This window comes from Terrapene carolina, unplaced genomic scaffold (assembly GCF_002925995.2).
Source record: "Terrapene carolina triunguis isolate 2854851 unplaced genomic scaffold, T_m_triunguis-2.0 Scaffold141, whole genome shotgun sequence".
In the NCBI taxonomy this organism is placed as follows: domain Eukaryota; kingdom Metazoa; phylum Chordata; order Testudines; family Emydidae; genus Terrapene; species Terrapene triunguis.
In genome coordinates this window covers 231245-245804 of record NW_020664492.1, presented here as the reverse complement: position 1 = coordinate 245804, position 14560 = coordinate 231245, and the positions used below count along the sequence as shown (strand labels likewise).

General features: G+C 42.9%; 1 protein-coding gene across 1 annotated transcript in view; it reads left to right on the top strand.

Moving 5' to 3' along the window:
• The window catches only part of LOC112118329 (calcium uptake protein 2, mitochondrial), a 254334-nt gene that overhangs the window by 190193 nt on the left and 49581 nt on the right, over positions 1-14560 (top strand). Inside the window, exons 3-5 of the mRNA XM_026653578.1 lie at positions 355-386; positions 487-562; positions 8355-8402. Coding sequence (XP_026509363.1) covers positions 355-386; positions 487-562; positions 8355-8402 — 156 coding nt within the window. The remainder of the gene's footprint in view (positions 1-354; positions 387-486; positions 563-8354; positions 8403-14560) is intronic.

Below are 14560 nucleotides of genomic sequence, written 5' to 3'. Positions count from 1 at the left end.
ACTTTTGAGTGCTTGACTCTGTTTCAACATATATTATGTGTGTATATGTGTCTGAATAGTTTCAGGATATATAGCACAGTGTACGCAAAAGCACACTGCTGAGCAAGTAATAAATACCTGAAGCAGTTTGTGGTTTCATCTGGGTTGCAAGAACATTTGAACAGGTTATTCATACTATTTTTGAACATTGTCCTTGCCTGATCATTGAGGGAATTAGAAACAAACTGCCGGCTACAAAATATTCTGTTTCATATTACTTACCATTTTCTCATAAAAATCTGAAGAAATGCTACAGATCAAAGTTTCAAGTCAGAGTTTGTTACTGAATGATGATTTTTTTTATTATTATTACAGGTACAGCATTGGCCAAGAAACTGACAAAAAAGGTAAGCAAAATGTTCTGTTCTCAAAAGGAACTCTCATTCCTTCTGTTACTAAAACTCTATTTCACAACTGATTTTTTTTTTTTTATTTGTGTGTTTAAAGGAGGTAGAGGCTGCATCGGTAAATGTTACAAAGGCTAAGCCAGGACCAACCTTTTTTAGAGACCTCGGCGATAAAGGTAACACACTTTGGTACTGAAAGTACATCTTACATTTTTGGACCTAATTATTTACGTGAATATATTTTAAAGAAGGTTCTACAAGCCCAACTTGATTTCCAGCTAGCAAGAAGTTAACTCCCTGCTGAGATCTCTCTCAGCTTTTCAAGACAAGGAGGCAGGGCTGGGAACTGAAGACCCATTCAGGCATTCCTAGAACACCAGGAAATTCTGTAAAAACACCTAGCTGACACTGCCTATGGAGGAGGCAGAGCTCAACAGCCAGTTACTAGAAGGGTGGGTTGTAGCCCAAAGTAGGCTTTTGTTTGTTTAACCCCAACAGGTTGTTAGATAGATTTTGTGTAATTTAGATGCACTTAAAATTTGTAGAAAAGAAACCTTGGATAAAAATTGTACTTGACAATGTACCCCCCTGTTCTGGGGCATCCCTGATTTCCAAGCGTGGTTGAATCCATTATTCTTTCCTGTTTAGACAGGGCCTCAGTGACACCCACTCTTTCCCCCCATCCCCTTAGGACCAGCAGGCCCTGGATTCTTGTGTAGCCCCTCCACTTAGAGGCTGGGAGTATAAACTAGGAACAGTTACTCCAGCCTCTAGGATATTACATTTTTATAACCGGGAATCCAGGACCAGCAAATAAAGATTAACAACACTTTCTTTTAATTTTTCCCTGCCTTTTTTAGGAGTAAAGGGAAGGGAACAGGCAAAGAAATCGAGAATGCCAAATAAGGGAGTAATTAACTAATCCATCAGCAACAAACACCCACAAACTAAGTTGCTCTGAGAGAGCAACCCACAGTCTCTGCACAGGCCCTATCTGGATGGTAGAGTTGGAGCTTGATATGAAGGGCTGGTGTCTCTTGCTGGGAAGCCAACAACGCTCCCTTTCAGCTGAAGTGAGTCCTTGGCATCCACAAGCCCTCGCTGTCCCCTGGTTCCCAGTGCAGAGGAGGTCAAGCCAGCACCACTAGTCATTCCTCTGTGGCACAGTACCTCAGGAGTTGCATCCTCTCCAGCTGCTGTAACCCAACTACCGGCATCCAGTGCTCTCTCGCTGGTCACATTGTCCCTGGCTCCTTTGCCAATTCTGGGCCATGCAGATATAGATGGTGCACAGATGCCCTACATCTTTTATTGGATGATATGCCCATATTTCTCTATACTCTCAAATTGCTTCAGTAAGACTCACCACAGAAGTTTTAGCTGAAGTGCAGACATTGGTGTGGAATTATAGAATCATAGAAATGTAGGGCTGGAAGGTACCGCTAGAGGTCTTCTACTCCAGCTTCCTGCAATGAGGCAGGACCAAGTAAACCTAGACCATCCCTGACAGATATTTCTCCAACCTGTTCTTAAAAAACCTCCAATGATGGAGATTCCACAACCTTTCTTGAAAGCATATTCCAGAGCTTAACTATCCTTATAGTTAAGTTTTTTCTTGTATCTCCCTTGCTGCAGATTGCTTCTTTTCCTACCTTCAGTGGACTTTGAGAATAGTTGATCATCATCTTCTTTATATCATCTGTCCCCACTCAGTCTTTTTTTTCTCAAGACTAAACATGTCCAGAATTTTTAACTGATTTTCTAAATCTTTCATTATTTTTGTTGCTCTCCTTTGGATTCTCTATTTGACCGCATCTTTCTTAAACCAGACACAGTACTCCAGCTGAGGTCTCTCCAGTGCCGAGTAGAATGGGACAGTTTACCTCCCATGTCTTATATATGATACTCCTGTTAATACTCCCCAGAATATTAGCCTTTTTTGCCACCACATCACATTGTTAGCCCATTTTCAGTTTGTGATCCACTATAACCCCGAGATCTTTTTCAACAGTACTACCACGTAATCAGTTATTCCCAGTTATTTTCTAGTTGTGCATTTGATTTTTCATTGCTAAATATAGTATTTTGCACTTGTCTTTATTGAATTTTATCTTGTTGAATTCAGACTAATTCTCCAGTTTGTCAGGGTTATTTGAATTCTAATCCTGTCCGCCAAAGTGTTTGCAACCCCTCCCCACTTGGTGTCATCCACAAATTTTATAAACATACTTTCCACTCCTTTGTCCAAGTCATTAATGCAAATATTGAATCGTATAAGACCCAGGACAGTGAACGATTGATAACTACTCTTTGAGTATCATCTTTCAACCAGTTATGCACACACTTTAAAGTAATTTAATCCGACCACTTTTCCCTAATTTGCTTATGTTATGTTATACTGTCTCAAAAGCCTTACTAAGCTAGATCTGATCCATGCATCCATCTGATTTACCCTGGGCCATTCTAGATATGGCTCTGAAGATCCCCACTCTTTCATTCCAAGATCTTCTCTCCCCACTCTCACTCCCTTGAGGGCTTTATTGGTGGTAGCTGGGAGTTGCCCTGGAATGGGTTTACTGCTGGTCTGGCTATCAGCACATTGGGAAAGTATTTCTACAGCTTTAGATCCTATCAGGGCCATTGAACAGGGGTTCCCAAACTTTCTGCCAGCATGACTCCATTTGAATGAAGTCTTTCCTGCCAGGACCCAAGACAGCATGGCAAATGCCATTTTGAAGAGCAAAATATCATCCTCCGCACAGTGTGTGTGGCCTTGCATGTACCCTACATGTGAGCTTACACCGCAGGGAGGATGTCCTCTGCCCAGTGTGACCTTGTACATATGGTGCAAGCGAGGTCATGCTGTGCAGAGAATGCCAGTTTGTAATGCAAAATGGTATCCTCTATGCGTCGTGACCTCGTGTGCATTGTACATATGAAGTCATGTTGTGGAGCAAAATGGTGTCCTCCACACAGAAGGGATCGCTGCGACCCCATCTGCTGATAGTGTGACCCCATTTTGAGTCACAACCCACAGTTTGGGAACCGCTGCCATAGAAGCATGCTCAGTATTTGGTCCACCAAACCTCCTTACTGACCTAACACTTTGAATTCAGTTTCAGTTTCACATTTATAAAGCTATAAATATTTTTTTTAAATAAAAATGCAAAATACTACTTTGACGAGTGCCCGGAACTAATAATCTACAACTGTTTGAAGGCACAATTTAGGTTGCTTATTTCTACCATCAAATGGTTATTTAAATATTCAGTAAAACTGTCATTGGTTCAGATTGCAGAATAGAAAGCTAGGAGATTCTGCCTTCTAGTGGACAGTTTTAAAATTAACTTCACGTTCTTGTGGATATATTTCTGTTTATATTTTACTAAGAATATTTTATTTATTAGCAACACTTATTATTTTATAATCTTAGCAGTTTGACTGTGGAGATTTTTTTTTTTTAATACCAGGAATATACAACATGCTTGCTAATCCAAAATAAAGGAATCTGGTTGTAATTGGCTGAGGCATAAGCATTAAGTAATGCGTGCAGCATTTATCCTTTAATTCTGATGGGGTCTACATATATACTAATAGTATTTACAAATTGTTTTTAAAAAACCTTGTCTACTGCACCTATTAAATGTAAACTTGAAAATGAATAAATGTCAATGATCTCTTCAGAATAAAAAGTTTCACAAAGAAGAACTCAGTTCAGTTTGTGCATCAGGTAAAGTGGTCAAATCTGTATAAAAGTAATAAAAGTGAAGTAATAGTATTGTGAGATGAATTCTCATGGAAATGATTCCATGGTAAAAATCTGCTTCGAGTCAGCCAGGTATATGTTGACTTCAGTATAATCAGTCATAGACAGAATATCAAACATATCATGGCTTTGTTTAAAGTCACTGAGGTTGGTGTGGAAAAACAATCAGAAATATTTTACACCTTGTTGCTATTTTTATCTTTTTTTTTTTTGACCTATTTTACTATGCTGACTGCTCACAGAGTCAACATGGTAAAAGCAGAACTCCTAATCTTCTCTCCTCTGCAATTCCTCCCTCCTTCATTCTCAGTCACTAGTGAACAACACCACCATACCCCCTGTCACTTAAGTCCATAACTTGGGTATCATCTTTGTCTCAGCCCTCTCTATAGATCCTCACATCATTCAGGCTGAGTCTGAGCCTAACCAATTCTTTCTGCATAACCTCTAAGATCTGACCCTTTTATCCACCCATACAGCTAAAACTCTAGTCCAGGCTCTCCTCATCTGGTATCTTGATTACTACAACATCCTTTTCCCTTGACCTTGACAAATGCAAGTTTGCCCTGCCTGTATCCATTCAAAATGCTGCTGCAAAGATCATTTTCCTAGCTCAGTGCTTTGACCATGTCACCCCTTCCTTTGTTTCTCTTTACTGGCTCCTCCTCCATTGCAATCAAACATAAGCTATTTGTCTTCACTTTGAAGGCTCTTCATGGCTTATCCCCACCCTGCCTTTAAGCTCTCATTTAGCATGAGATGTCAACTCCCACCTTTCGTCAGCCTGAGATGCAAGCCTCCATCACCCACTTGCACCAGCAGGATCTACACTGGGGCTGCCCCATACTCACCCCTAAGAGCCACTGTAGCTATAGGCAAACTAGGCAACTGCTGCTTAGGATCTGCAGGTTTCTCAGAGAAGTGGTGCCGCAGACCAGTCTACCGGGGTGTAAATTGCAGAGTACTCCAACTGCCCCGTGTAGACCCTGCTGGTGCGAATTAAAAGCACCTAGTTTGCATTGATGTACAGGACTATATCAGTATGCACTAAATACTTTTTAGTTTACACCAGCAAGGTCTACATGGGGCAGTTAAAGCAGTACAGATTGGAGTGTTCTGCAATTCACATCGCCTAGACTGATCTGTGGCACTGCTTCTTCCAGAAATCTGCTGCGTCTAGGCAGCTGCTGCCCTACATGGATGCCTATAGCTATCACACCCTCTGGGTGGGGGCAAGGCAGCAAACTAGGGGCAAGGCAGCAAAATAAGGACCCTGGAATTAGGATCCTGCACAGATGATATCTCTGGGGAAAGAAACGCTCAATGGAGGGAGAAAAAATGGGTACTTTTATTGGAGCCGTGAGAAAAAGAACTGATTTCAGTATCTGCTGGTAGCATTGTCATAAGCCCTGTTACTCAGTATAGTATAGGAATATGAGTTACATTTCAAAGAACTAGGTATGAGCTTAAATCTCTTCAAGACCGTATTTAACAGAATGGAAGATGTCATGGGCAATTACAAATTGACTGGGTAATTAAATTAAATAGATTGGGGAGGCAAAGGTCTGTCTAAACATGAAGAAAATATAATGATAAATTAAAACCAAATAGGAGAGTTCCCCCATTCTCTCAGCTTTTCATGAATAATTTAAATTGATTAACATAAAATAAGGTTCAGCCATGGGGCTTTTGATCTTTTTAGCTGGTTGTTTTAATAGTTGTGTTTTTTTAAATTCCATAGTAATTTGGATCTGTATATTTGGTACTTAGTACTTTGGTCTGTATATTTATGACAACACTTGTTTGCATTTGGTGCCCGGCCATATGATTGGTGAATGCAAAGCAATTGCTGTTTGTGCTCAAATTGCAAGCTTTTCCATGGGCAAAATTGTGGGTTCAGATATAAAAATTTGGGGTTTGAGTCCTCATTGCATCACTCCCCTTTATAGCAGCATAACTCCATCCGTTTAGTTTCTGTAGAGTTACACCAACTTGAAACTGCAGTAACGCAATGGTGACTCAAACCCTTGGCTTTTGAAAATTCAGCCAATTAAGGATAAACTCGCATGCCACAGAGGTCCATGAGCAATTGCTAATTAACTAATTCTCCCTATTAGCGCTCTGACATTAAGCAGACAAAAAATGTCTCATTGTGCACCTTTGTTCATAATCCTGCTCTAGGATAGAAATCGGTAATCCTATACCATAGAAAAAATCACCTGATACCATTCCAAATTTGCATACTCTAAACTCAACACCTGAGTAAAGTTTGAGACCAGTGTAAAATACTCTTTTGGAATCTTAAATGCTTTACTGAAGTTTGAAGAGAATACTAATGTTGTTAGGTCACCAGTGGGTTTTTTGATTAACTACATGTGTGCTTTGGACGTGCCTTGCTATGTAGTTTACAGTTTGGCATATAAAATCTGAATTACCCGTGTTTTTTTGTTGATACAATATGTGTATTTATTACTAATGTGTGAAGTCTCATAATTGCCGTTGCACAGATTTTCAACTGGATAAAATTTACTAATAAAATATTGGTTAGGTTTTGACTGTGGGTGCTTTGTTTTATGGTGACATCACACACAAGCTAGATTTTGGAGACTGTTTCACACACGATCAACTTCAGATCGTTTCTGCGGGGCTCCAACACTATAAAATGTAGGGACATCACTTTTTGCTTCTGTGTTTGTACAGCGCCTAGCACAATGGGGTCCTGGTCCACGACCAGGGCTCCTAGGCACCACCACCGTACAAATAATAAATACAAATAATTTATGCCTTTTATGTTAAAGAACTAATACAACATTGTACATTCAAGTTTTAAACACAATTTTTGAAATATAAATAATACTTAGTATCTAAATAGTGTTTGTATGGTCATAGCACCATACAGATATAACTTTACTAATCCTCACAATGCAGCTGTTAGGTAGATGGCTAAGAATCATTTATCCCTATTTTTACAGGTGGGGAAACTGAGAGAAAAGGAGAAATGACTTGGCCAAATCTACACAGTGTGTCGGGGCAGACTTAGGATTAGAACTCACTCTCCTGAGTCCCGGCCCTGCGCTCATTTCTCCAGACAGTGCTGCTTTCAGTCAATGAATATTTCTAAATTCTGGAGTTGGTATAAAATGACAAACTTAAAATATTAAATTATTTCAAAGCAAATAAAAATGTTATTGGCTCAGCATAGTGATTAATCAAGTTTATTGTTTATCACTGAGGCTTAAGAGGATTCCTTATCTATCAATTAGCTAAATATAAATTGTAAAAATTATGTTTATCTTTTAATAGAGTGTAGTTTAAACATGCCTGTTTAAACAGCTTCTACGTTATACAGTGTTTACTTCACAAGTTAAAAGTATTTTTTAAAGCTGTTCATAAGAAGCCCTTTAAATGTTTTTCTTAAAACATTATCATAGGGCAGATGCGTAGGATTCTGTTGTTTAACCACCAGCTTTATATATTCTCTGTCTTTAGCTTGTATGCTGCTATTTGACACTGTCACATCTTTGTTCAGGCTTTTCATTTAAATCGGTGTTTCAAAGGAAAACTCTGGAATTTTCCTTCAAAAGGCGGGGAAAAACACTTTCACCTTGTAGAAAGGACATGTTGCTATTAAAAAAAAAAAACCTCTTTTTGGCACAGGGCCCAGCAGTACTATCAGTGCAATCTAGCAGCTTGGCAGCTTTGCTTGTTGCCATATTCCCCTTGAGAATTAAAGGAAAGCTATTCTCCGCCTTTTCAAAGCTGCCAAAGGATGAAATACTTTGATCCTTCAGAATAACAGTAGAGTAGTTCTCCTCCCAGGTACTAAATGTGACAAAGCACATTTAATTTATTCGTCTTTCATATAAACACTGAAATTTTTCAGTGAAAATCCAAACATTTAGTTCAGGTCTTTTATTAATACCAAATAAACCTAACTCTCTCAATTAGACTTCCACATGACAGAGATGCTCGAGAAACAAGTTCACCTCCAGAGCACTGAAAATAGAATCAAAATTTTTGTTTAACAAATAATGACAAAAGAAAATATTTATTTCTAATAAGTTGTATTATTTAATATACAATTAATATGAAACTGAATGTTTTAAATATACAAAGTTTGATTGTAAAAGTCTACAAATATTTCAGATCAATATGCTGATTTTAAAATTCACCATTTCATTTTTGGTACTATTTTATTTCAGGACTGATCTCATATACAGAGTACCTCTTTTTGCTGACAATCCTCACAAGTAAGTATTTTGTGTTATATATTATAATGCAAGAATATTTAATTGCTACTAGCTTTTACTGGACCAACTTCTGTTGGTGAAAGAGACAAGCTTTCAAGATACTATCCCCAGACCTGAAGAAGAGCTCTGGGTATCTTGAAAGCTTGTCTCTTTCACCAACAGAAGTTGGTCCAGTAAAAGATATTACTTCATCCACCGTCTCATACTAAGGTGTATAAAGGACACTAGATAGACAGCAGTAGTTGGAACCCATCATGTTCCTTCATACCATGCCCTCAAACAATTGCTGACATCACTCCATTTTTTAATCCATTTTCTTCTAATTCCTTCCCTCCTCTCTGTTCCATTTCTCTTCCTTGTTTTTTTTTCTCTCTCATACATATTTTGCTGACTCTTCTGCTTGCCCTGTTGTCTGCTGATTACTTCAGTAGCCCTCCTCTCCATTTCCAGCCGCCACTTACCAAAGATGTGGAAACTATTCATTGTGCTACACAAGGCTGGGCTGAAAAGAACAGGGAAAAGATGTTTGGGCTGGCAGGTAGTTCTTTGAGCCTGCAGTCCTGGACATGAAAAGTGCTATTGCAGCCACCTTCATTAGGGGCTACAGTGGGAACAGGGAGTGAGGGCAGGTGGCTTTCAAGAGAGCCATTTGCTGCTTTAACTGCAAATATAATGGCATTCTTTGCTGGGTTTGTTGGGGTGACCTTGGGTCTTTTAGCTTTCCTCACAGACACTGATCCTGGCCTGTGCTCCATACATGCCACCCCTCTGTACCACTCTGGTGGTCTGTCCCTCAAGCTGGGAAATATTAAAAGTCAGGGAGAGCTTTCGAAGACAAAATGGATATAATGGGCATTATGAAGTGAGGCCTTTGGCTAGCAGTGATACATTCCAATTATATAACCATATAGGCCCAGTTTTGTTAGCCAGTATACTCTTTCTCAAACCATTAGACTCACAAAAGCAGGAGAAAACCAAAATTCTTAGCTCTCTTGATGTCAGTGGATGATGGACATACATCCTCATGGACCTCTCTGCAGCATTCAGCACTCTCAACCATGAGATACTCCTGTCTTACCTAAGAGAGGTGATTGCACTAAAATGATTTTGAGCCCTTCCTTGAAGGATGCATCCAGAGAACCGTGATGGAAAATGACATCTTTCCCACCAGCCCGCTCACTTTGTAGAGGGCCTCAAGCATTGATTCTCTCTCCAGTTCTATTTACCATCTACATACAGCCACTAGGTGAACTGGAAAGATAACATGGACTTGAGTGCCAGCAGTATGCAGGTGACACACAGCGCTACCTATCTTTCACCACATGTAACCATACCAGTACAACCAAGATGGCCCTGAGCTTGATCAGGTCATGGATGAAACTGAACTCAGGCAAGACAGAGGTTATGATGGTGGGCAGAGGAAAGCACCTCCTGGCTGGACTATAGCAATGCAATATACATGGCATGAAGCAATCATCCTTCAGGAAACTCTAACTAATACAGATCACAACATTGTGCATGGTATCAGTATAAACTAATGCATCATACAAATATACTGCCCCCCCCCTCAAGTAGTGACCCTCCAGTGCCACAACTAATGGCCCAATAATTTTGAATGTGAGCAATACTAAATGCACAATAGTTATTCAAAAGTGTTTCCAAACAGATGGTAATTGCCTAGAAGGATTCTGGCTGAGTGATGTCCTACATAAAGCAGGGGGGAGGAGTAAGGTCACCTCTTACATATGAAAACAGTCATTTTCAAGATAGGCTACCTTGATCACTACTGGTATTTAAGAGAAGGAAAACATTCTTCCATGCAAATAGAAATACCAGCCAGGGGTTTACTGAATCCAGAAGTGGCAGACAGGATCTAGCTCCACAGGAAAAATGTGAAACTAATTTATTTGTTGCAAAACAAATCAGGCAGTGGATAGTCATAAGCACATTAAAAAAGAGAACCCCATAGCAGCATCAATATTCTTATATAGTATGTTTTAATTAAAATCAGATGGCAGAAGATTCAGTTTCTTTAAATTCAGTTGTTAGGCTGAGAATTAAAACCAATGTTGATGCATTGGATCAAATAAGAAGGAAATGAAGCAGCTTCAAAGCAAGCAATTCTTCACATTTTCAGACAATCAAATGACATTATTTCCAGGGTATATCATATAGGAATGGATTGAACTGCAAAAACAAAGGAACCTATTTATACAGGATGAATCCAATGTTAATTTTGCTTCTGAAGTTACACAAAAGGTTATCATGTACGTCATTCTGAAAGCAAATGTCAACAAGGGTTAGTGCGTCCATCTGTATCTAATATCTATCCCATATCAATCAGTTCTTGATATTTCATAATTATGTAGCCTATGTGTCTATGACTCTTTAATTATTACTAGATACAATCAGATTATTCAAAGAAGCTCTATGAGGCTTTATTTACTTTTTTAATGAGATTTTCCCAGCCCCACACAGTTATTCTCTAGATCTGCTATCCTCTTGTATTACCCCTCTATCGGCTAAGATATTCCCAGTTTCTGTGCACCTGGACAGATATGAAATCCATTATCTGGGTAACAATGGCCTGTGTTGAAAATATTTCTTCATGATAAATGGAGGCCTTATTTTACCTATTGCAGTACTCACTTCCCACTCAGACATGCCTCATGTCACCACAATTATCTTTTGTTCAGTGCCAAGGCTTAGTTAATGGTATACTCCTGGTTAGTCTCTGCTATGGGTTGTGAACAGCTAAAAGCCAGCATTTCTTTCCTGGTGAGTGACTCCAGGAGCTGAGCATGCCATCTCTATCAAAAACTTTATTCCAATTAGCCCATTATAATAGTTAGAGATAATTAATGCTGTTTTGCTGTGCAGGACCAAATGGAACCTACACTTGCGGCTAATATGCAGGTCTGATGCTCAGATTTTACAGTTTTGCCTGACAGTGTAATTAAATACAAATATATTTGAGATCTTCTTTGAACCACATTTACATTATAAAATGCATACCATTGGCATTACGTCATATCAGATAAGTGTGTCTTCTTGGGGACTGTATGAGCAGTTCTAGCCTGTATATTTTACAACAGGCTACTTTCTTATCTGTAAATTACAACACAGATTACATGAATCATTTTACAATAAATCGTTACACTTTTATTCTCTAAAGTTTTTATGGGATATGCTCTTATTATTATTGAACCAGAGAACTCTCTGGTGAAAGGTTTCAAATGAAACATTTCCATAGAGAGGAAACCAGTTTCCGTAGAGTTCGGATTAGCACACTGTAATGATATTTGTCAAATGTTAATGCATCACAAGGTTGGTCAATTGGAGATGCTAATTGGCTGGTGAAGGGGTAAATAATGTCTAATATATAAAGACAACATTTTGTATAATATTTTTGCCAGATTCACTGGAAAGCAAAAAGAGGCATTTTCTTAACGTTTTCATTCTGCAAAAACGTAAGCTTTGTGCACGTTAGAAAAATCAAGGTCCACACTTTTGTCAGCCAAGGCTGAAAAAATATAACTCCAAACTAAAAACTTCTCTGAAGGGGCTTCACATTCCCAAGGGAGATTGAACATTGTATTGAACATTGTATTCCTGGAGACCTTTGTGACCCTGGTAAACTATAGGAGATGTCCCATAGCTTTCTTCTAATTGATGGTTTGCCTGCATAGAGCTACAAACTCCCAGTTCTTCTTCGAGTGATTGCTCCTGTGTATTCCACAGTAGGTGTGCGTGCTCGCCACGTGCACTGGTGCCAGAAGTTTTTCCCTTAGCAGTACCCGTACTGGGGGAGCACCGTGGCGACCCCTGGAGTGGCGCCTGTATATCGCGCTATAAAGGGAGCCACGGGCTCCCCCCGCCCTCAGTTCCTTCTTGCCGCCAGTGAAGGTAGTCGGAACTTTGCGCTCCAGCTCCGCTGCAGCCTTTCTTCCCTAGTGGTACTGTTCGTTGGATCGTTCTCAGTGTTAGCTTGGGCTCGGGGCATGCCCCGCGCCCCAGGCTTCAAGTTGTGCGACTCCTGTCGCCGCTCTATGCCCAGGAGCGACCCTCACACTGAGTGTCTTCGCTGCCTGGGTGAGACTCATATTAGCGACCGCTGCAAAATCTGTAGGTCGTTCAAACCAAGAACCAAAAAAGAGAGGGACTTCAGACTTCGAGCTCTCCTAATGGAGTCGGCTTTAACACCGACGCCGGTGCGCAGATCAGACTCGGCACCGGCCGCCGCGTTGTCGGTACGTAGCGAGGCGCCTTTGACCACTCGGCGCCGCTCTCCCTCCAGGAAGCAAGGGAAGGGCCCGGCCTCGCAGCGAAGCCGCGATAAGGACAAGGGGGAGGCTGGTCCCGTGCTGGGCAGCCTCGGTCCCCCCTGGGCTTAAGACCTCCGACTCGCGTGGAGCGGAGCAGCCCGGTGCTGTCGACCCAGATATCCCCAGTATGGATACCGTCGATGCCGGAGGCGATGCAGGCTGCAAAGGACATTGTCTTTGCCCGTGCCGAGCTCACAACCGAGTATGGGCCCCAGGTCTCGAGGCAAGCCCCGTTAGGTGCCCGTCAGACCTGTTTGGCGAGCCGCAGCTCCCGCTCCGGGGATCACTCCCCGCACCGCTTGACGCACAGCGACCGCTCATCGGGGGACTCCCGGCCATCGTCAACACTGGCAGGACCATCTGACCCGTCGTCGAGATGGGAATCACGGGCCCCCTCTACGCCACCCGCCAGCGAGCGCAGGCACCGAGAGAAGCGCCGGGAACGCTCCCCGGTCAGGCGTGGGTACCGGAGCCGATCTCGACGCGACAGACATCATCGTTGGCGCTCCAGCTCCCGCTCAACCAGACACCGGGCCAGAGACTCCCCCCGGGGTACCTCGGCATCACGGCACCGGGCTTCGTTCTGCCGTCGCGGGTACCGAAGCAGCTCGTCGAGGGGGTACCGTTCCTCGTCATCAAGGTCCATATCGCAAGGGAGACGACGCCACAGGCACCGTTCCCATCGCTCCCGAGGCACCAAACGCTCTTCGGTCACCTCGGCCTCGGCACCCTTCTTCCCATCCTCGGGCCGCGCTGCCCCGCTGGGACAGGTTGTGCCATCAGATACCCAACAGGGTCAATGGCACGGTACCCCGTGGCAAGGACAGTGGTGCCAGAGAGCACTGTGGCAGCAGGTACCGGCCCACCCGGGGACCTGTTCCGTCACCGTAGTGTCCCAAGCTCCATCAGCCTCGTCCGGCCGCCCACGGGATAAGTCGACAGGCCAGGACTCGGCGGACCCGAGACCGGACTCCGACCTGGGTCTTGACGCCCCGGCACCAATCGCGGTGCCCGACTCCGCGCGTGCCACGTCTCCGGCACCAGACGACGCCATTGTGGCGCCTCCGCCTTTGGTCCCACAGGAGGACTTTAAGGTGCACCAGGACTTGCTGAAGCGGGTGGCATCCAACCTTCAGCTACAGGCCGAGGAGATCGAGGGACCATCTGATTCCCTCTTCAACGTTCTATCTCCCTCGGCACCGGGCCACGTGGCCCTGCCGTTACACCAAGGTGTTGCCAATATCACCAGTTCCCTGTGGCAAGCTCCCGCCTCCTTGGCCCCTATCTCCAAGAAGGCTGAAAGGAAGTATTTTGTGCCGGCGAAGGGTCACAAATACCTTTACTCCCACCCGGCACCTAACTCGCTCGTAGTTGAGTCGGTGAACCACAGAGAGCGCCAAGGCCAACCCGCACCCACCCCTAAGAACAAAGATGCCAAGAGACTCGATTCCTTTGGCAGAAAGATTTATTTGTCAGCTGGTTTTCAGCTGAGAATAGCCAACCACCAGGCCTTACTCAGCAGGTATGACTTTAACCTGTGGGAGTCTTTGCCTAAGTTCGAGCCCCTTCTCCCGGACCGGGATAGGAAGGACTTCAAGGCTCTGGTGGAAGAGGGGTCAGCGGCGGCTAAAGCGGCCCTACAGGCTGCCTCGGATGCGGCTGACACGGCGGCTCACTCCATGGCGTCTGCAATCTCCATGCGCCAGGCATCGTGGCTCCTGTTGTCGGGTCTGTCGATGGAGGCCCAATCCCTGATGCAGGACCTCCCGTTCGATGGCAAGGCGCTCTTTGCGGACCAAATGGACGTCAGGCTGCATGGGATGAAAGACTCCT